General features: G+C 35.9%; 1 protein-coding gene across 3 annotated transcripts in view; it reads left to right on the top strand.

The window, feature by feature from the left end:
• The window catches only part of MED24 (mediator complex subunit 24), a 124264-nt gene extending 109991 nt beyond the window's left edge, over positions 1-14273 (top strand). For all 3 annotated transcript variants that reach the window (XM_081739861.1, XM_081739859.1, XM_081739860.1), the window contains exons 17-20: positions 3530-3669; positions 4765-4912; positions 8150-8443; positions 14000-14273. In XM_081739861.1, coding sequence (XP_081595987.1) covers positions 3530-3669; positions 4765-4912; positions 8150-8443; positions 14000-14164 — 747 coding nt within the window. In that variant the 3' untranslated portion in view covers positions 14165-14273. The remainder of the gene's footprint in view (positions 1-3529; positions 3670-4764; positions 4913-8149; positions 8444-13999) is intronic.
• Positions 14274-22847: the final 8574 nt, after the last annotated feature.

The raw sequence follows: 22847 nt of genomic DNA, 5'->3' as shown, positions 1-22847 counted from the left end.
ACTTTACTATCTACTGTCGCTCACGTGATCTCCGTACAGTTACTCGTCAGTTGCAGTTAGCGCTCAACCGCCTTCACCGATGGTCTACCACTACTGGTTTCAGCTTTTCTCTCACCAAAACACACTACATTTTTGTCGCCTTCGACACTGTGCCTATGATCATGAGCTGTTCCTTGGCTGTTCTCGATTGTCCTATGTGGATCATGTTCGTTTTCTGGGCTTGGAGTTTGACCGACGACTTGCCTGGGCTGTTCACGTTCAAGACCTGAAGTACCGCTATCTCCGCTCCATGAACTTAATACGTTTGGTGTCCCATCTTTCGTGGGGTGCTGACCGTGTGGTGATGTTGCGTCTATATCGTAGCCTCATCCGCTCCCAATTGGATTATGGCTGTGTTGCATATGGTTCTGCTCGACCTCCCATCCTACGTCATCTGGATTCTGTTCATCATCTTGGCCTTCGTTTGGCGCTTGGAGCTTTCCGAACTAGCTCTATTCCTAGTCTCTATGTCGAGGCTCATGAGTCATCTCTTTCCCACCGTCGGGACTGCCTGCTCCTGCGCTATTACATTCATATCCGTGCCGTACCTGACCATCCTTCGGCCTTTGCCCTTGAGGCTGGTGCTCGCTATGACAGATATCAAGCACGACCTACTGCTACCCGGCCTTTTGGCATTCGTGCTATAGACCTTGGGGCTTCTCTTGGACTCGATGTCCCTGCCATCTATCCATTGGGCCTCCTGCCCATTCCTCCATGGACAGTTCTTCCACCAGTTGTCAGCTTCCATCTAACGCAATTTAAGAAGTCTGTTACCAGCAATCAACAATTTTGTCAGGAGTTCTTCTCTTTTCTGGATGCGTACCGTACGTACGCTGTCTTCTATACAGATGGTTCGAAGCATGAAGATTCTGTTGGCTGTGCCTTCGTCACGGATGATCCTAGTGCTGGCTTGAAGCTCCATCCTACTTCCACTGTGTTCACTGCTGAATTGGTTGCTATTCTGGAGACTCTGCATTATATTCGTCGACGCCATCTACGACATGTTCTCCTGTGCTCTGACTCCAGCAGCGCTTTACATAGTCTCACGGATGTGTCAACTGTGCACCCTATAGTTCAGCAAATTCTACTCTCTTGCCATTCCTTACGACTTGCAGGTTGCGATGTCCAATTTTGTTGGGTGCCTGGCCATGCTGGTATTCCAGGGAACGAGCGTGCTGACCGTGTTGCCAAAGAAGCTGCCCTTACAGGACCTGAGTATCCGTCACCGCTCCCCAGCTCTGATATTCGCCCTGTAATCAACCGTCTTCTCCTTCAGCGCTGGCAGACAAACTGGGATGAGCACCTTCAGAATAAATTGCATGCTGTCAAGCTGCGACTTGGTGTTTGGGCCACGAGTTCTCGTCCTTCAAGACTGGAAGAACGACGATTGGCACGATTACGTATCGGGCACAGCCATCTGACTCATGGCTACCTGTTACGTCGTCAGAACCCGCCTTCCTGCACCCAGTGTGGTGCATTCCTGACCATCCGCCACCTTCTTGTGGAATGTGTTCCTCTTGCTCCTGAGCGAGCCCGCCTTGGCTTACCAGCTGATCTGTCTACCTTGCTTGGAGACGATGTCCAGATGATCCAGCAAGTTTTCACCTACTTGCAGCTTTTGCACGTCTTGCGTGATCTGTGAGTGCATTTCTCGCATTTCTTTTAATTAATTTATTTCTGCTTTTATCTACCGTTTGTGTTTTTTCATGGTGGTTTTATGCTTGTCATAGCATTTCCTTGCTTTTATCTTGTTTACTGCACTGTCATATACATTACTAATTATGGGCTGCCCCACGTGTGTGCACCTATTGCCGAGCTGCCCCGGCAGAGAAGATTAACATGCTGTTGTGTACTAACCCGTCCTTGTGTTTGTGTATCGAGTTTGCACATTTCTTGAATGCTATGACATTTTAATTCATAAATGACCGAACACCTTTTACGTACTCCAGACTTTGCTTTTACTTTATTATATCTGTGGTACTATGCTTTTTTGTTCTTGGATACTTCATTTTTCCTGTCAGAGAAGGGTGCAAAAGACCTCGATGTCGACGCGCCCATATAAACCCTTTCAATCAATCAATCATCATCACCATCTCCTTTAGCCTCACCGGCATAACCGTGGGACGTAAAAGTCAAAGATTTCATTTCATTTCATAGACCAGCCTTACATTTATGGCTGGTCGATTTACTGTTCCATAAAATATGCGTATATTGTTTCCTGCCTATAACTTTTGTCTCATATACCTATTTTACTATTCGTATTAAGTGGCCAAACCATGTCAGTTGTGTTTTCTAAATTTCATCTTCTAATAGAGTTACTTGTAGAGCCTTTCTATTTTAACTGTGCCCCTTCTGTCGCTACTGTCGATGTGTGTGTTCCTGTACCTTCCTCGAAAGAGGAGGGACAAGTTGCTGCGGCCGAGATCTTCCATTTGTTAGATGCGGAAGCGTTGCCATAATAAATTATTTCACGGACTTCGCTGTGCACTGTCTTATTAGCCATTCTAAGTAGCCTACGATTTTCACTCGTCAAGACCAAATGATTGAATGACAAATTGGCAACGCAGCTGAGGTCATTCACTTCTTTTCCGTAAGCAAAGGGAGAATTTCCTCCGTCATAGGGCGGCAGGGGTGGGGCCGAAGTTTAGTTCGCATAGTTTCCGAGGGTACACCTGAGATAGACAGGCTCTGGTATTTCTCTTAAATTTTTTTTTACCTTACTTCTTCTGGTTTTAACTTCGGTGTTTCTCCAAAAAACCCATCACCGTTGCCTATACCTTCTTTTGTTGGTTTATATTTAAAAGCGAGGATTCACAAGAAATTAACATTGATTTATGTAATGTTTTAAGTACGATTGTTTGTTTGTTTCTTTTTTTTTTAACTTCCTTCGTGTTTAAAAGTTGTGACTCTAATTCATTAGATTCCCATGCTGCTGTTACTGTGTATTAGTAACTATTTAAACTATACAGCCATTTAAAAGTTCTGAAAGTTGTGCAATGGATGGATGAATTCGTGACTTTTTTCTATTTTTTTCATTTTTTTATGGGATACAAATTTCTGCTTAGTGTTAGTAGCAGTGTCTGGGAGAATACTTTTCTTTATTAATGTCTTTATGAATATGTTTGTCACCTCATGTACATTTTGAAAGCATTAACGTAATAATTGTTAAATACGTTTTGGAAAATGTACAGGTGGCGCGAAAGTCAGGTTACCAAAAATAAATAAAATAATAAGTACACAAATCATAATAATAATATTTATATTATGATATAGTTGTACTTAGTGTTAAGTGATATGTATGAGCGCTAAGATTGTTCACATTGTGACCATGGTAACAGTGCATTCTTATTCTTCTGTAGACAATTGAGAAACTGATAAATTGTGTATGGGTAAACTGATCTTTACGCACCCTGTGTTTGAATCATTGATCACCATATATTCATATTTCTAGTGCCCAGCATCTTTACGTAATTTTCTTTCTTCTAAATAGGAAGTGCTCAAGTTTCGTTATCGAGAAGAACTAGACCGAGCAGTGGATTTGGCTTTTGCAGTGTTCCATTTGGATATAGAGCATTGTACATTGGCTCTGCTTTTGCATACGCTACCTCAGTATTTTCACAATCAGTTAAAGTAAGTATAACTGTTGAGTTCACTTGTCAAAATAAAGCTGAGCGTATAAGAGTGTCGAGTACAGTATTTTTTTATGAAATACAACAATCTAATCCGTAAATGCCTTTCTCTTTGTGCCTTATATAACCATAGCACTGAAAGGAAACGATAGTTTCAAAACACGGCAAGTTTTGGAAAACCACACTTAACAAGATTTTCTGTTATCTTAATCTGGGAAATTAATCTTTTGGAAAATTAATCTTTGTCTTCCATTTCTTTACTAAATATGCTACTACATAAGTTTTACCAAGAGGAATCCTCAAATTAAAGATCTGCCTCTGATTTATATACACAGTACTACTAGTTAAGGCATTATAGTGAGTACAAGTATGCTAAGCTAGAGAGAAACTAATTAAGCTGTAGTTGTTTTAAAAACTTGCATGCATTGTGTAGAATTCATTAATCATGATGTTCCAAAAGTCCGGTCTCATAGGAAATATGGAAATGTTGCAAGTTTAGGTTACCTTCGTGGATGATGAATCAACTACAATGGACAAGTGAAATGCCCCCCACGATCCTCAGACATCACATGGCTCTATTTTTTGTATGGTGCCACCTTAAATCTCTTGTGTTCAGTACAGGTCTGGTTCCATTGCAGATCTTCAAGACGACATTCGTGCTGCATGACATGCTATCACACCAACAACGTTATTCAATGTACAGCGTTTCCGTGCTTATATCGATACTTTCAAGGATCAGGAGGGGCACTAATGTGATAGTTTGCTGCTGTAATGTTTTTTATACTTGAAACAATAGCTATGATACAGATTCTACAATATATATTCTACTTGCTCTACTATGCGTATTCTAAATCTACAACATTTCAATATTTCCTATGAGCTTGGACTTTTGGAACTCCTTGTATATAGTAGATTTTGTTACAAATATATTAACGGTTTTATAATTGATGCCAAGTAGTGACATACATCATAGCGTATACAAGATATTGAACAAAATTTGATAAGAGTAACTAATAATAATCTTAAGTTCTATTGTTCATATAATTAGAGTTCTGAACTAAAATATTTAAAATCAATGTATCAAATTGTATTTCAGAAGCGAAGAGCTGGTGGAACCTCAGTCATCGGCTTTGGCGAAATTATGTGCATATTGCGTTTTTGCTGCCGTGGAGTGTCAGAATAATTTAGGAAACAATCAAATTGGAGCGAGTCGCAAAAGAAGTCGATATGATGTAGAAACAGAGGTAAAAGTACTTTTTGCTCTGCTATATTAATTGTAAGCATAGAGTAACTGTGAACGCATTTCGAATGGTACCAATGATTCATTTAAAAAACCAACAAACTTATAAAGCGTCTTAGCATTTATTTATTAGTAAACTGAAAACATAAATAGTGGGAAGTAGAAATTATTTTGTAAGGAAGTTGCCCAGGGTCTATATTGAACAACACTATCCTGGCATTGACTTATTCCATTGTTGGATGTCGTTTTCTTTCAAATTATGAGAGTGTTTTCAAGAATTTTTTGTAACTGAAAGTTTATTATTTTTATGCAATATTTTAGATAAGGATGATATACTATCAGCTTGAATATACATCAAAATTTTGTAAGAAACAGAGTTTAATGAAAACAGCTAGTTGTTCAGTAGTACCAGTATGTTATGAAGAAATTTTCTGCTTAGGAAGACGGATCACTTTTGTTATAGAAAGTCAATAATTTTATTAAAAAGGAGATTATTGAACAGTTATAGTAGGATCGTTATAGTAGGATGCTCTTATTAAATCGGCGTAGTGCTCGCATCTGGTGGAGAAGACCTCGGATTCGACCACAGTAAATTTGTGATAAAATACGACTCGGTGGTTTCCTTCTGTTGTCTTTCCTCCAGGCTTGTTGTCTTGGCCTCTCATATGCACCATTCTTCCTAGAGGCCTTTCTCCGATTGGGATTCCAGTTAACAATTTTTAAAGCGTTCCTACTGTCTTCCTTTCTGGCTACATGATCTGCCTTTGTGAGTCTCGTAGATTTAATGATCCTAATAACGTTAGGGTAACTGTAAATTGTGCAGTTTCCCATTATGAAAGTTCCTCCATTCTCTATTCCTGTCCCTATTGGATTCAATGTTCTTTCAAAGTAAACGATCGTGTTTTGCAACTATATAGCACAATAGGCATAATTGTTATTTTATTTTAAGTTTCAAATTCTTCGAAAGAATTCGCGAATATAAAATGAGGTTTGGACTGAATAATAACACGAATTCTCTGCTTTCAGTCAACATTTAATTTCTTCGTGAATATGCTTTTGGTCTTTTAATATTTATCCCAGATATTTGAAAGTATCCACTTTGTCGAACTATTTTTTAATATTATAACGTATCCATAATTTGCAGTACTATGGTCATGGCGAATTTCCATGTATTTAGTTTTCTCTGCATTTCTTTTTATTCTTCTCATATCGTCCTCTATGGCTCTGGTTGCTATCTTTGATTTTCTTATGTCGTATTCCAGAATAAAATTGAATAATAATGACATCGTATCTTCCTGTTTCAAGCCATTCTCGACGTGAAAACTCGTGAACAAAAACTTTCAATCGGATTCTACTTTGAGATTCTTTTAAATACGGATTAATTAATCTAAATTTGTAACTTTTTCGGTGTACCAAATTCAGTAAGAGAGTTGTATAATGTCTCCTTCTAACAGTCCTATTACTTTCTGAAACCAATAAATAATTGATGTGCAGCAGTGCAGGGATATTGTATTCCCATTTCGTTTCGAGTATTTGACGAATGGTAAATATCTGCTTGATAGTTGACCGATTTCACCTAAATCTACACTTATCTCATGTCTCTACTACCGACAATGTTGTTTAAAAAAATCTTTGAATTGTTATCCCCATTATCATGATTAAAATATTCTGAGTTTAACACCTGCCAATACCTCTTTATGGAGATACACCAAATACACTTGTATATGAAAGTATATGTAACTACTCTTCTGTATTATAAACGAACTACATGATATTGTGATAATGGCTTCGCTAGATTTTTAGAGAAGTTTAAATATTTCCAGACGATTAGTATCCCCTCTCCATATCACTCGCCACTGATCTAGTGACTAGCGCATGTCCCTTTGGTGCACAGGACCCTGGATTTGAGAACATTCAAATTTCAACGCATAACAGTTCGTCGGATTCCATCTTAAAATGCATGTTCTCATATAGCCTCAACGCTAAAAAGGAATGCTAAACTTCAACAAATAACAATAATAGCCTTCTCCCCATCTTTCAAATATTAGAAAGAAAAATGCAGTTAGATATGTATTATTTATTGAGCACATAGAATTGCAGAATTTTATTTTTTATTTTTATTTATTTATTTATTTATTTTGCTTCTAATATCGAAAGATGTGATCATACATAAAGAAAAGTTTAGATATGGATAGTAAAATTTATGAATCGAATAACATTTGAAAAATGTGTAGCTTTACAACTAAGCATATGTGAAGTATATCACCCTATTCACCACAATGAATAAGTGACTAAGATGTATATTTTAGGTCGTTTATAGAAATTAAGTTTTAAATACGATGAGGAGGAGGAGATGATATTATTATTATTATTATTATTATTATTATTATTATTATTATTATTATTATTTATTTATTTATTATTTACTAGCAGCGTTCACCCCGCTTCGCTGCGGTCACCCCGGAACGCAATAAACTTTGTTACTTAGATAATTTTTACTTTTTCGCTTTCAAATTGCATCGCCTGTCATTTATGTTAACCCGCCGAGTCACGTGGTCATGCGGGTTGCATATACATACGTTTATTTTTACCTATGATGAACTATGGAGACTTGAATGGTCCATTATCTCAAGACACTGGTAATTAAAAATTAAAGTGATATGATAAAAACCATCTAGGGTCCAAATCCTAACAACCCCCCAAAAATGAAAGAAATCGGTTCAGCCGTATTAGCGTGATGAGTTCACAAAGGATTTGTACGTTCTCTTTTATATATATAGATTATTTATTATTATTATTATTTATTATTTATTACCTAAGCCCTACTATCACTTGAAACCGTGAAGTTGCTGCCGATAAAATTGAGTGTTCCACACAGAACGTATTGCTTTTGGTAAAGGACATTTAGAGAGTTAAATGGGAGAGGGAGAATAGTGATTGACTGATTTCTGACTTGTAGCTTTGAAGAAAAAGTAAAGAGCAGAAAAAAGTGAAGGATACTTATTTGAAGTTTAAGAAAGAAAAAAAAGTGGACAGCATTGTATCTTTGAGTATTTACGGAATTCTTGCGTGTGCTCCTGCTTTCTCATTTCACCATTTTTTCATTATCATGATTTACTTACATCCCTCACCCGTCTGCCTTATTTTACGAGTCATGCTTATACGGTGTTTCAGATTTTATTTTGACATTTTGTAGTATTGTAGTTTAGAAATAATGTCTTAATTTAATTTTCTGTTGTAGGACTTAAATGGCGTTGTAAGTCCAATGAAAATCCGTCGCCTTGCTCCAGCTGTTCCAGAAGCAACAGATGCTTCCTTGGTGTTTGGTGGATCAAGTTCTGTATACAACACAACGCAGTCGATAAAAGACCCTTTGCATATGGCTCTAAGCAGCTTATTTCAAGCGTTTTCAGTAATTGTTCAGGATGGAGAGGTATCTCAACAGACTCATTTTGTGTTCAAGTTTTTGGAGTTCGCTGTGAAATGTGGAAAAGATAGAACAAGACTTGTGCTTCAGGTTATGCCCAACACATTGGTGAGTGTAATACGATTTATTTTAATGGTACCTTCATGAAAAGTGTACGCGCACACTTGTATATGTTCCCTTATGAATAACTTAAAAACAAATGCACCAATCTAAGAAGTGTTTTAGAAATCTTGGAGAATCACATTACCAGTATATCAAAAGAAGCTTTACTGGGGTTGATTGATTGTGTAGTTGTAACCAAAAGAAAATTGCCCGAACTAATTCGTACTTTTGTTGATTACTGTGCTTGGCTGTTAGAGGGTACTTAGTTTGTTAAAGAACTGGGAAGAGTTGTTAAGCACGTTGCGAGCTTAAGTTTTTAGTTAATGGTAATGTGGGGAGAAGTACAATAGGTTTATGCACGTGTTCTTGTTGCTTAGAAAAGCTTACTATGTTAATTTATTGTAGAATTGATATGGGCTATTAAAATGTTGTCCTTGTAGTTGATGATAAGTTTTGAGCATTGCATCATTTAAATGTATATTAAGGCATAGAGAAGTACACATAGTACAAAGTATCCAAGTAATGTGATGTGATTTTGAGTTTAACGTTCCTTTCAGCAGCGAGGCTATATGAGACATGAATCTACAGCTTAACATGGGATTCGAACCACACAAGCAACCTGTATCTCCTACGCCAAAGATATGTAGAGTACAGAGTATCCAAGTAACAAGAAAGTGATCAAGAAAACAATGTTTGATAGTTTATATAATAATAGTCATTTAGCTTTTAAGTGTTCTTTTCTCTATTACTTCCTAACAATGCCATATAAATGCCTCAATAATCACGTTGACTTCTGTTTATTTTATTCCCAGTTAAACGATAGGGTTCAGAAGAAAATTGAAATAGAAAGGAACTCGTTTTTAAGTGGAGTTCAACTGTTTTTCATTCATAACAATAAAATAATAAACACTGTGTACAAATATCTCATTTGAGATATACACTCCCATAGACGGAGAACCGGCTCACATTTTGCTTGCAAGTGTTACCGAAGCTGTTTTTAACTGATTTATGTTAAGTTGGACATACTGATGATGGAATGAGAAGATTTCATGCTTGCAAGTGGTGCAAAACTAAGATGATAGCCATATTCCAAGGTGGTCGCCACACGTCCGTCTTGCTAGTACGTGGGTCAAGGGATCGTTTCAAGGATTTTTTTTTAAAGAAAATAAAAGTCCGATAATTGATATGAAAGTAGTAATATGTTCTTTCGTCTTTCCTCTACATTTGACACACAACAATGTTCATGCGGGCTACCGCATATGCGCAGCGCGTGATTTGCATGAGTCATGCAGTGAGAAACGTGTCCTTGCCTGAGGAGTAGTGAGTCATGGCGGAACAATGTGTGGTGGCGATGTTGAGTAAAGAAGAGATTCGTTCTGTGATCCAGTATGAGTGGGCAAATGACCTTGCTCGTATTGACATCTACAGTAAGCTGTTGTTTTTAATGAAGACTGTAGTGTCAGTGCAAATGGTTCGAAGGTGGTCCGAATTATCTTCAGCTACAAGGACGAACAAGCATATTCGAGAGGATCGGCCCGGTGGTCCGTCTCTAGTCAGTGACCAACATTGGTTGACCAGTGAATGCACTGGTGTTGCCCAACCGAAGAATCGAGATTTATGAAGCACCCGCTGATTTGAACATTTCCTCGAGATTGCACACAAGATCATCCACGAAACACTAGGATACGCGACGGTTTCATCACGTTGTGTCCCACGACAACTCACTGAACAACATCACAACACCTGTATGGTCTGTTTTGTAGATTTATGACCCGGTACCACAATAAAGGGAACAACTTTCTGTGCCGTATTGTGACTCAAGATGAGAGCTTTGCTCATCGTTACATTCCAGAAGTCAAGCGGACATGGCGATGAAAACATCCCACGTACCCTGTGAAGGAAAAGTTCAAGGTTCAGCCGTCTGCAGGTAAGGTTCTTATTACTGTCTTTTGGAATTCCAAGGGAATAGTGCTCACAGAGTTTTTGAAGAAAGGGAAAACAGTCAGTGCTGCACGTTATCACCATACACTGGAGAAAGTGAAGAGAAAAACGCAATTCATCGCAAACGTCTTGGACTCTTTTCTGCTGGTGTCATTCTTGTGGATGACAATGTTCTTTTCCGTTCGGTAGCACTAACACAGGCTGAACTTTGAGAAATGAAACGAGAAAGGTTACCATACAGCCTCTACAGACTTAACTTGACCCCGATTGACTTTAACTTGTTTCCACAACTGAAGTCCCAGCTGCAGGGTCAACTTTTTCAGAATGATTTGAAGGCTCAGACAGCTGTGTAAAGTGTTGTTCTTTATTCTCTGGAACCCGAATCTTTTGCAGATGGGTTTCAAAATCTCGTGCAACAATGGGACAAATGCTTGTGTCTCCTTTTAGATTATGTTGAAAAGTGAGAAAGTACCATACTACTTGGTGCAACTTGATTCTTGTCTGTACCTTAAGAAATAATTTTTTGGCGACATAAAGAAACTTTTTTCTTGAACAACTCACATAATTTTCCGCGTGTAAAGTTTTACCGGAGCTGTTCTCTGTTTATTTTATACTGTGATTGGGGCACTGATGATGGAGTGAGATAATTCAGGCTTGCAATTGGTGCAAAATGACGTTGGTGGGCACATTCCGAGATGGCCGTCACACGCACTTCACGCTGATGATTGGAGCGTATATCTATAACCAATGGTCCTATGGAAATTTTGCATGACAGTAAACTTACGTAAAATTTAATGATAGTCAATTTTGAAGCAATGAAAATATTTTGTAAGACGCATCATTCAGATAAGATTATTTTCATTGTCAAAAATTACATTAAAGCATAAACTTTATGCAGATTCCAACATTTTTCATTTATTTAAACTTCAGCAATGTCTATTCTAACATTCTGTTAAGTGACTAACAACAACAAAGAGAGAAACAGTAAAATTAAAGTGGTTGATGTAGTAGTTCAAAATTGTTGATTGATATTCAAAATTGAAGAACTAAAATTTTCGTAGGGTCATTAGTTACAGAGATACAAAGACATATAATTATTAATGTGGGTTTCACGTACTAGCCATATTGGAATGTGACCGCCATCTTGATTTGGCACCACTAGCAAGCATGAAATGATCTCATTCCATCTTTAGTACGCAATCTCAGTACAAATAGTCAGAAAACAGCTCTGGTAAAACTTTCGAAGCGAAATGTAAGTCAGCTTTTGCAACACCAGAGAAACATATTCAATATGTATATCTATCTATATTGTGACATTTTAATGCGCTTAGTTTTATCATGTATAAAAAAATAGTAAAATAAATAAATAAAACTGAGCTCCATCATGTTAGAATTTACCTTTTTTTTCTATTTCATGTTTCTCGAATGTTGTTATTCTTACGTTAATCATGTTCTTCTAATTTTGTTGCTACGTTAATTTTGCATATCAGCATTTCTATAAACTTTATAAATTGTATAGAATTGGAAACTCATATATTTTATTTTCTGTTGTATCTGTGAACAGCATAGCGACATATTCATCGCCTTTTGTTTATCAACTTTTCTTCTTAAATCAGTAACAAGAATAGTATACATTGTGGCCCAAAAGTAGGTATACACTCCTGCACTGATCAAGTATAACATTCTAGTTTATGGGTTTATTTGCTTCGGCTCTTCCGAGCTTAAGATGTATGTAAAAACACATTAAGAATAAATAATAAACTAAGTCTACCTGATGGATAACAATAAGAAATAATATAAAATGCAATGAGCTGATCAGTACGGTACTGTATACTTACTTTTAGGCCACCCTGTATATCGTACGCAATCAATGAAACTTCTTAGATCTTGACCAAATTTGGAATGATAGTAGATTTTTCCGATCTCAGTAAGCATGTTAAATATGGTGATGTGCAGACCTTTTGTCTCCGAGTAATTGGCAGTTTAATTTCAAGTTTAGACTTATTTTTGAAAATCTCTCAAATTTAATGGTCAATGACTTGGGAACCAAAGACACACAAAATTTCCAGTATTTCGTGTTTTCTGAGGTCAATAATTGCAATTGCTATTTAGACGGAAAGGATGGATTTCAACCGATCTTCACCAAATTTACACACGATACACAATTTTATTTATCTTATAACTTAACCACTTTAGTCCACTCTATACCAGGGGGTAGAAGGAAGGGAAAAAAGATTTTCAAATTACTGTAGATCATATTCAAATAGTGCTAGGCGCATAAGAAAAACGCACTATCAACGAAAAAATCCATACTGCTTTAGTACAGAGGGAGTAATTCAGTTTTTTTTTTTTTTTTTTTTTTTTTTTTTTTTTTTTTTTATTCAATAAAAGCTAAACATTTACTTTTTAGACATTGACGTGGTGCTGTGTGTTACGTGACAGAAGTCTCTGAATTTTACTTGTTCACAGTTGTGAAGTGATCTGTACTTACTTCATCCTGTGTGAAAGATGTAGAATAAACTAAAATAGTCATGTGTATGTGTTGACCAGTTCGTTTTGGTTCCTTTGGTGATAATCGTACGAAGTTTTACGGCATTTGTTGTGCAAATATTGAGAACTCTTTAGTTTAATCTTTTTTTTTTTTGGGGGGGGGGTTGTTTGGAGTTTATTGTCGTGTTAGCATCGACAATTGCGGGTAAATTACAGTTTAACATGTAATTGGAAGCGAACTCCGTTGCTGCTATATGGTTAACTTACGCGTCTTTGGCGCGGGATTCCACGTTCGATTTCCGGTGGGAGCACATGTGGTTCGGATCCCGCGTTAACCTGTAGATCCACATCTTATACAGGCTTCGTGCTGAACGGGATGCTAAACTCCAAATGAATCAATTAACCAATGAAATCGAACACATTGGCTAACAAAGGGAACACGGTTGTTCAGTGATAGAGTGATCACCTCTGGTAGTAACGGTCTTTGGTTCTATTCAGGCGGAAGAGCATAATACAGCCATAATTAATCGTCAGCTGAGTAAGTGTATAAGTAGTGGCTGTGTGCACGAGTGCTGCATAGTTTAAAGAAGGTTCTTTTACGTAGGTACACGACGAGGGCGGCCAAGGGTGGAAAACTATGACAGCAGACGACCGTGCTGAACACGTGAGTCATGTGGATCGTGAAAGTTGTAAATTTCTGAACTATCTACTGAGTACCCTGACATTTCAAGATCAGTGTCTGGCGAAATCGAATTACACGTGGCAGGCACTTCATGTGGACTCGATATATTTTAAAGTTCACTACTTTGCAACGCTTCACGGGTTGTCTATCCATGTGTTTGTGAGGGAGTGGGGGAGAGACAACTTCTAATGAACAGTTTTATGATGTTCCCGTTTTGTCATTTTACATTATTCTCCTTTGGTAGCTTAACGAAGGTTGACAAAAAATAGCCCTCGATTCTAGGATTGTGAAGCCAAGCAATGATTGATTAAAGTCCGTCGTATTGTTAGCATCCTGTAGCCTTAAACTTTTGTATGCTTTAAATGTTCGTTATCTTTAGTTTAACGATTAATTGCACTTACTAGTTTAGTGATAATACTAATAGATTCTTTCAATATTCATTTTTACAGGTACCTTGCTTATTAAGATCTTTTCCGGATTTGTTCACGACAGATTTATTACTGAAGCTCTATGATATCCAGACAGTGCCCGGAAGAAAAGCTACGGCAAGAGACCTGTGTTTGTTGAGAAACATGATGTTAAGACCTTCAGCTAAGGACATTATTCAGTCATAAAACACTCATAATGTGATGGTTGAGTGCTGTAAATATATATTTTGTCATGTGATCTTTTATGTGATTTTTTTTTCGTTGAATTTGATAATATATTTATCCAAACGGAAAATTTTGACTTTCTTTCGTGCATGTTTACATATAATGATAGCAATGTATGTTTGTAGTATATCGCAAATGAAATAACGTACCCACATGTAATTATTAAAATTGTTCCACCTTTTAAGAATTTTCCTCCTTTTATTTTAATATTAATTGCTATGTCACAACACCGTTGAAAGTTACGTAACGGTTTAGCCTTCCAAACTATGCTGTGCAAAGTATTGGGAGTCCTATAGAACATCTATATCCTTCCGTCCGTCTGTTTGTCAACAGGCATTAGAGCAAAAACGGTTAGAGATAGCGAGAAGAGGTCTTTTGCAATCAATCCAGCGTTTCATAAATAAGTTCCGTCTCCGTTTTAAACCCTTTATTCAAACAGGAAGTAGTAGAAATCAACCACGTTCATTTTTCAGCATTGTTTGCCATAGATAAAAATTATTAACTGCAATCAATTCATAGGTATATTCCCAAGGATTCCATCTCCAACCTAATGTCTCTGTTAAAACGGGAAGTAATATTCACTGCAACATGCGGTTTCAATATTGATATCTGTAGAGCAAACTGTAAGAGATAACGAGAAATAGCCTTTTGAAATGAACTCGCCGTCCCAAAAATAAATTTCATTTCGACCTTTATCCCTTTATCAAAACTCGAAAGTGGCTTCAAAAGTGATTGCTCTACTGTAACAATGGTAGTAGACAGCGAGAAGCACTTGTTGAATATGGATTCAGTATGACATGAATGGGTTCTTTGTCCAACTTTATTCCTCTGTTGTAGGGGAAAGAAACCTGCGGCCATGAAATCACGTGCCGTCTTCAGATTCATGAAGTACAGTCTTCTGGGCCTATTGTGAAAAATGCTAAGTTGTATCAGGAATATGAAATATACAACAAATCAAGAATACTTTGAGAACTGAGATTGCAGATGTGCATCTTGAGAACCAGTTGAAGCTCAAAACGTTCATGACAAAATCTATCCCGATGCTATCTCGACGAAAGCAATCTTAGAGAAGTCATTAGGTGAGCAAAGAGTAAATCAATGTGTGTTTTTTTATCTTTTTTAAATCTTTTTACGTAGTATGTTTTACATTTTCATACCTAAGAACTGTAAAATAATAATAAAAATTAAGAATCTGTTCAGAACTATCATATGCGGCATTCTTGGGTAATAAGCATTATCAATGTGGTCTTTAGAACAAAAAAGTGTTTTCACCCTCTGCCCTATTGTAATCAGAAGTGTTAGAAATCTATTACCATTTCCGGTTCCAGTATTAATCCTCATAGAGCGAAGATGGTAATAGAAGGTTTTCTGATATTGATTCACGACCCAAAAATACATTTCATTTTAACACTTATTCTTCTACCGAAACTGTAATTTGTAAAAAACTAATATAATTTTCGGTTTCAATATTAATTCCTATGCAATATTAATAATAAGAGATAATGAAAATTTTTTTCAGATGGATTCAGTATCCAAAAAACAGGTTCTATCTCTTACTTATCCCTCTATTGCAACACGATGTTATAGATCTACTACTTCTGGTTTCAGTATTGAATTTCCACTAGTTTGGAAGTTGATCATACTTTCACACTGAGAAATGAAACTTATGCTTATGACGAAAAGTTCGATATAAATTGAAAAGACATTCGACCAAACTGAGGAAGCAATTTATTTCTGTCTCTATTACTGGGTTTCTATTAACCATTTGGTGTTCAATTTCTTAAAAAAATAAAGTCAACTTCCTTGGGAGTAAGGAGAAGGTTGCCGTGGAAGAGAACAAAGGCAAATTGCAGCAAATGTAAGCTTTATCTATACCAAATTTTCTAAAAGCCTAAGTCCACTTCAAATCTTACAACTAACACTTTGCTTCTTTGAATGCAAAGTGGCGAAATACGACACATATCCTGAAAGAGCTAGTCCTAATGAAAATGCATATGGATTCTCAGCATCAGTCAGCAATGGGTTCGGGAGTTACGGGCCTGTAAATTTAACGTAGGAATCCATACCAAATACAACGTGTAGGCATTTCATTCACGTCCAAATAATGTCTTCCTGTCAATATTTGCATGGCTTACAAATTTCAGCGTTTTCTGTCCTTTAGTTTAAAAGTTACAAGGGCATATCAAGATAAATGGTTCCTTCCTTTATCATATATATACTCCTTACTCTTCGGCAACTCTTCCCAAGATCCAAACAACTTGGGTGGACAACGAGCTTCGATATGCCAATTCTCGTCTACTGATTTCAAAAGCTCACTTCTCACCAAATGATTCATACGGTGCAATACATGTAAACAAAATGTCCAATAATGTCTTTCTTCGGTATAGACCTTGGCTATTCCCTGATATTCTATCAGCAACCATTCTAGCTAAACTCAAGTGTCGACGAATATTTGAACTTGTACCTCGTCGAAAGTAAGCGTCGCTTTTGCGTTCTCTCCAGATTTTCCAATATATATTGTGCTTTGAATTTATCTTTTAACTTCAAATCCCGATTAAGTATTGACTTACTTAGCTTCGCGAGATATCACGCACTAATGAGGCACTAATTAATCTGCTAAAATTAATTTCTGCTCCTCCGTGAAATTAAAAAAAAAAAATACAAAAAAAAACAAAAAAACGCGAAAGTCTATTGAGGTTCTCCCAAAATTGTAGGGAAGAACCAGGAGTTAACTGACCTCTAAATCACTGGAAATCACGCAAGTCCTTAGGGTTAAGCGATGTCTCTACCGCTATAAATTCATTCGACTCAATTGGAACCTAAATTCATGAGAACTTCGATAATACATTCCCGATATCAACAGGACTAACTTTGCCGTCATAGAGTATTACAAGATACCGGGGTTCGATTCCCGGTGGGAGCTCATGTGGTTCGGATTCCACGTTAATCAGTAGGTCCCATCTCTTATAGCCTCGCTGCTAAAAGGGACGTTAAACTCAAAATCGACAACCCTGATTACAAGATACAATATTTCGCGTTGGACTATTCAATTCGCGAATAACTTGCGCCTAAGGCATTTGAGAGGGTTTACAAATTTAATTGGGTTCATACATACTACATATTTCACTTGGTCTATACATAAGGTAATTTGGGGTGGTCCCGACACGCTAAACATATTTTCGTTTTCAGACAGCTTCAATTTATTTGCATCAAAATGATTGCACATATTGCAATACTTTATACATTCATTCTAATAACCATACTACTTTCGTGCCTCAAACGTAATTGCAATCTGTTCAATTTTTTGCAAACGCTACAGGTACGCAATGTCGAGTTTCCCCAACTTTCTTGGGGAATTCCGACATTTGCTATAGGGAGTTCCAACACTTCTTTTAAATAGAAATAAAAAGGTAAAAAATGCAAAAAATACAGGTATAGACATAAGTGGCACATGTAAGTACATTAAGATCTTACATACATTAAGATCTTAGAAAATCTTAAAAATGTGTCCTGGTTTATCTCACAAATTATTCTTTTTATAATACTTTTCTGAAGTTGTAGAAAATGTTTCTACGGCGTCTTTTGTTGGGCCTCTAGCTTTAACAAATGATAGTACTTGAGGTTTCTTTGTAATCACTGATGAATGCCGGCTTTAGAAGCTATTCATATAAAGGGTGTTCAAAAAGTTTTCCACAGTGGTGTCTAATTTTTTATTTCTTGCAGGAGGAGAATGAATTTTTTTGTGAACATACTTCGAACATTTAGCTATATACTGAGTCTACTCAATGTAGCCTCCATCAGCTGTGACGCATCTGGTCCAACGTTCTTTCCATGATGTAAATGCACTTTGGTAAAATTCTGGGGATTGACTTTTACACCATCGCTTGACACAGGAAATAGGTCTTTCTCACTATCAAATGTTTTACCGCGCAGGTAGGCCTTCAGACGTGTTTTGTTCTCAGGTTCGGACAAAAACAACCATGTTTCATCCTGGGTAATGACGCCGTCAAAACACTGTTTCCACTCTTCAGTAAAGGTCGTCATGAGACTCGCACACATCCTTCCTCATCTTTTTCATTGCTCTTGTCAATAATCTAGGCACCCAACATGCACAGATTTTTCTGTACCTTAGTGACTGTACCACTGATACCACACTACCCAATGACAAACCAGTCATTTCAGCAAGCTGTCGTGTCGTCACACATCTGTCATTTTAGATGATTAATGGTCTACTTATTCACATCACTCACTACCGTCGATGGTCTACCGCATTGTGGATTGTCCAGTAGAGAGAAATCACCTTCTTTGAACCTCTGCAACCACCGCTGGATACTGCTGCAATCCAGTGTGTCCTCCCCATAAACAGGGAGCAACTTCTGTGAATCAATGTTCCAGAATCATCGCCGGTCTTGAAGAGAAACTCCATCACCGACATCTACTTCACGATCCATTATGGCTCACCTGTAAATAAAAGAAAATACCTTTATATACCAACTTATAGCTACACGTTCCAAATATGTTCACAAAAGAATTTCATTCTCCTCCTGCAACAAATAAAAAAAAATTATAGAGACCACTGTGCAAAACTTTTTGAACACCCTTTGTACAAACATATCCAGCCATTTCCAACTTCTTGTTGAAAAGGTGTTCAATTTAGTTGTTATCAGCATAAGAAAAAACTGACGTAAATCGGTGACAGTGGGACCGAACTCCACGGCGTCAAATTTTAGGATTAATATTTTTTTTAAACTCCTGTTGCTTTTCTGAGATTGGACAGACAGTCCCTGAACATCTTACTAATGAACTTATATACTTCGAAACCCTTTCTTGTAACGTGTTTCTAATAGAGATGCAAGGGCTCGGAAAAAACCGGCTTTTTTGAAAAAAAAAAAAAAAAAACTGTTGGTTTTTTCTGCTTCGCTTTTTTGCTTGGGAAATTTTGGGCTTTTTTCAAAATTCTGCTTTAAATTGATAAAGCAGACTTTGTTTCGCTTCTCTATAACACAAAAAATCATTTAATTAGTGGTTGATGCTGATAATAATATAAAACCTTGAAAATAAACCATGAATTTCGAAAAGATATTTCAAACAATTTTACTTCAACATATTTACATTATGAATTCCAAAGGATTAACTAATGTATGTAATAAAAAAAATAACCTCCTATATACAAAAGTAAGCAGAGTTGGCAAGAACCATGGTTGTTTCTGAAATTGCCAAAAGCCCCTTTTTTGGTGAAAGTTTAAACCAGTTTTTTTTTTTTTTTTTTTTTGTTTAAACCAGGTTTTTTGATTTAGATATTTTGCTTTATGTATTTATATTACATATTCACAGAAATAAGTTTGTTTCGCCTTGGTGTCATTATGTAACAACGTGGTTACGCTGGAAGAGGTCCCTTAAGCTTAAAGAAGTCCGGTCAGTAAATTTCTTAAATTGAGAAACTCCTGCCCTAGCCATCGGGAAAATCCCGTCATTGCTTTAAACGTAAAACAATAACGGAAAAATCCTGTTATTGCTTTGCATGTAAAATTTAAGGTCAATGTATCATAATCAGTACGTTAAAACTGAGGTATTAAATTACAAATTTAATATGTAGATATCATTGAAAGTCTAATCCAAGCTAATGTTGGAAGCTACGTAGACAGTCGATAAATTTTGCCAATTTCTATCAATATATTTAATCAACCCTGGCTGCTTTATAAAACAGGCTTTCAGGCAAGCAGAAATATACAATTTAGTTTCAACATCCTTACGTAATACCGATGTTATCAAGGAGAAGACTTTCGCTTAAAGTGACATCCGAACCGCTACTTGGTTTACGCATGAAAAAAGGGTTGTGGTTCGACCGAAAATTGAACATGAACACCTTAATTAAAAGGTGAAAAGGAAATAAAAGTAATGAGATGGTTTGATATGTGGAAACGTCACCATGAAGTTCACACGATTCGCATTTTTCGTTCTTTTTATTTTTCTTTTTTTATTTAAACCAGTTATTAAAAAAAAACAGCTGGTGTAAACCAGCGAACCCTAAAAGTAAACACTTCTTTAAAAAAAAAAATACACAAATAACTAGCAAAATTGTATGTAGTATTTTTACTTCAAAATATTTCATACCCTCTTTTTGAAACAAAATAAAATTAAAATAAAACATAAGAGAAATACTTAGATTTATATGATACACTTAAAGCCTGCACATCTAGAGCTTTTGATTCAGTATATTCTTGAAAATCTACAGTTAAGTTTTATATAACCACCATCACGGTTTACCCCATCCTCAAATTTTCTGAAATTTTAACAAGAGGGATTCAACATATCATTACGGAACTCCCCCCCCCCCCCCAAAGAAAAGGACTACGGAATATATTTAAGGCTGTTGCTACCTCTTCGCTGAGTCTAGTTTTCCCCTATCTAATAACATTGGAACTTTTTTCGTGTTTTTCTCAGCAAGCAATAAACAAATCCTTATAAAAATTTGCATGGAGTCAGGTCGATAATAAAGGATTTGTTATATGAGCTTATAATTTTATTAAAAGCCTCCAATTAAGTTATTCATTCCCCCCTTTTTTTCATGTGAAGATTTGCAACAACGCATTGACGACACTGCGTTCTCTCTTCTAGCAGGTTGCGGTGAGTTACTGAGGGTTACTTTGAAGTTTCAACATTGTCCACAGCTGTGAGGAGACCCTTTTCAACCATGACATATTTATGGCATTTCAGTGAGGAGGCGTTGGAGTACGTTTTCTTTGCTGAAAGCAGAAAAAAATAAACACAGCGAGAACAGATCCATTCTTCTTTACATTAGCTTTTTCCCCCGTCAAGTATAGACAGTTATAAGTAATTAGAAGCGAACTGTCTGTATTGAATAAAGATACTTTTAATGTATACGAAAGCGAATGTCACTTTATTGTTGTTGTTGTTGTTGTTGTTATTATTATTATTATTATTATTATTATTATTATTATTATTATTATTATTATTATTATTATTACATTTTTCAAAACATGAAGAGACATACCTTTCTTGACTCCAGTGCCCATTTTATCTATATAATGAGGTATTTACAATAAACTTGTATACTGGTAAAAGAAAAGCTACTTTTATAGTGACGTATCTTGCTAAGAGAATTATTTGTATTTTATTTATTATATTTCAATTTAAAATAAAGTGTATCGTTTGTAACAACGAATAGTGCTTAAAATAGTGCCTATTACCAGTCAACTATAGATTTAGATCAAACATAATAATGGGCAACAACACCAATATATATTGTATACATTTAGACCCTATTGGATCAAAAGATCCAATATATTCCAGACAAAAATTTTCTTGTAGGTCTTATATCTCGAGAACTACATATAGCGTACCCAAACTATGACTTAACTTAGTATGATGTGCTTATCGCGTAAAAAAAAAAAAAAAAAAAAAAAAAAAAAAAAAAAAAAAAAAAAAAAAAAAAAGCTGCCATTTAAAAAATTTGTGGGCCCTGATCGAAAAAAATCAATATATTTCACCCATTCAAACATTTTCTTGTACGTCCCATATTTTGAGAACTATATATAATATAGCCAAACCAAAAAGTAACAATTTAGCCCGCATGATGTGCTTATTCCGATACGAAAACTGGATTTAGGGCCCATTCAAAAATTTTGTGAGCCCTAATCCAAAAAATCCAATATATTTCATACAATCAAACATTTTCATGTACGCCTTATATCTGGAGAACTACAGGTAGTGTAGCCAAACCCAAACTAACAATTTACTCAGTATGATGTGCTTATTCAGTAGAAAATACGAAAACTCGATTTAGGAACCGTTGCTAACTTTTGTGGCACCTGATCCAAAAACTAATTATTTGGCAAGATTGCAATCTTTTTATGCATTTTTTGGATCATTTTTAAAATTCTGAGCCAAGATCGCTATCTTTTGATCCATTTTTTGGATTATTCCTAAAATTATTGTTTTTATATATTTTTTATATTTATATATAAGGTGATACAAAGAAAATTTAGGGAATCAATTGATCTGATTGAATATTTGTTTAAATCTATTTTATAGAATATTTTAGATTTGTTAACTATATTCCTGTTAACTGCAGATTTTTTAAATAGGTATCTTTTTAATCTACATTTGTATCATTTCTTTACTCACTCATGAAGTATATCTATAACTTTTTTTCAATTTTTAAAGTTGCTTCTTAGATAAGTTTCGAGAGTTGTTCGCAAAATTTCGTTAACATCTTATTTGAACTACTTTTTAAAATGGAATGTGTACGTTTAGAGAACTTGTGGTTTGATCTTACAATGTACATAGTATAATATAACAAAAAAATAGTTTTTACGTACTGTAACACTGTAATCTCACTTTAATTTACTATAGTATATTTTTCTTTCTTTTTTTGCGTGAAAGTAACATTTGAAACCGAATTATTTCTTTCAAATTTATACGTGAAATGAAAATTGTTTTTTAAAACAACTACGACATACTCATTGTATAAATAAATGTGAAATATTAGTGTTTGTTTGATTTATTTGTATTGATTGAAGTCAATACTTCGAGTGTAACTTTGACCACTTATCAACAAAATTAAAAAGTCGTAGACCAGTATAATTTAAGCAAGTTACTTACTTGATTTGAGACATATTTT

Source organism: Thermobia domestica, chromosome 15 (genome assembly GCF_964235325.1).
Source record: "Thermobia domestica chromosome 15, izTheDome1.hap1.1, whole genome shotgun sequence".
NCBI lineage: Eukaryota > Metazoa > Arthropoda > Insecta > Zygentoma > Lepismatidae > Thermobia > Thermobia domestica.
Note: the sequence above shows the minus strand (reverse complement) of the source record. Positions and strands in the feature narration are given on the sequence as shown.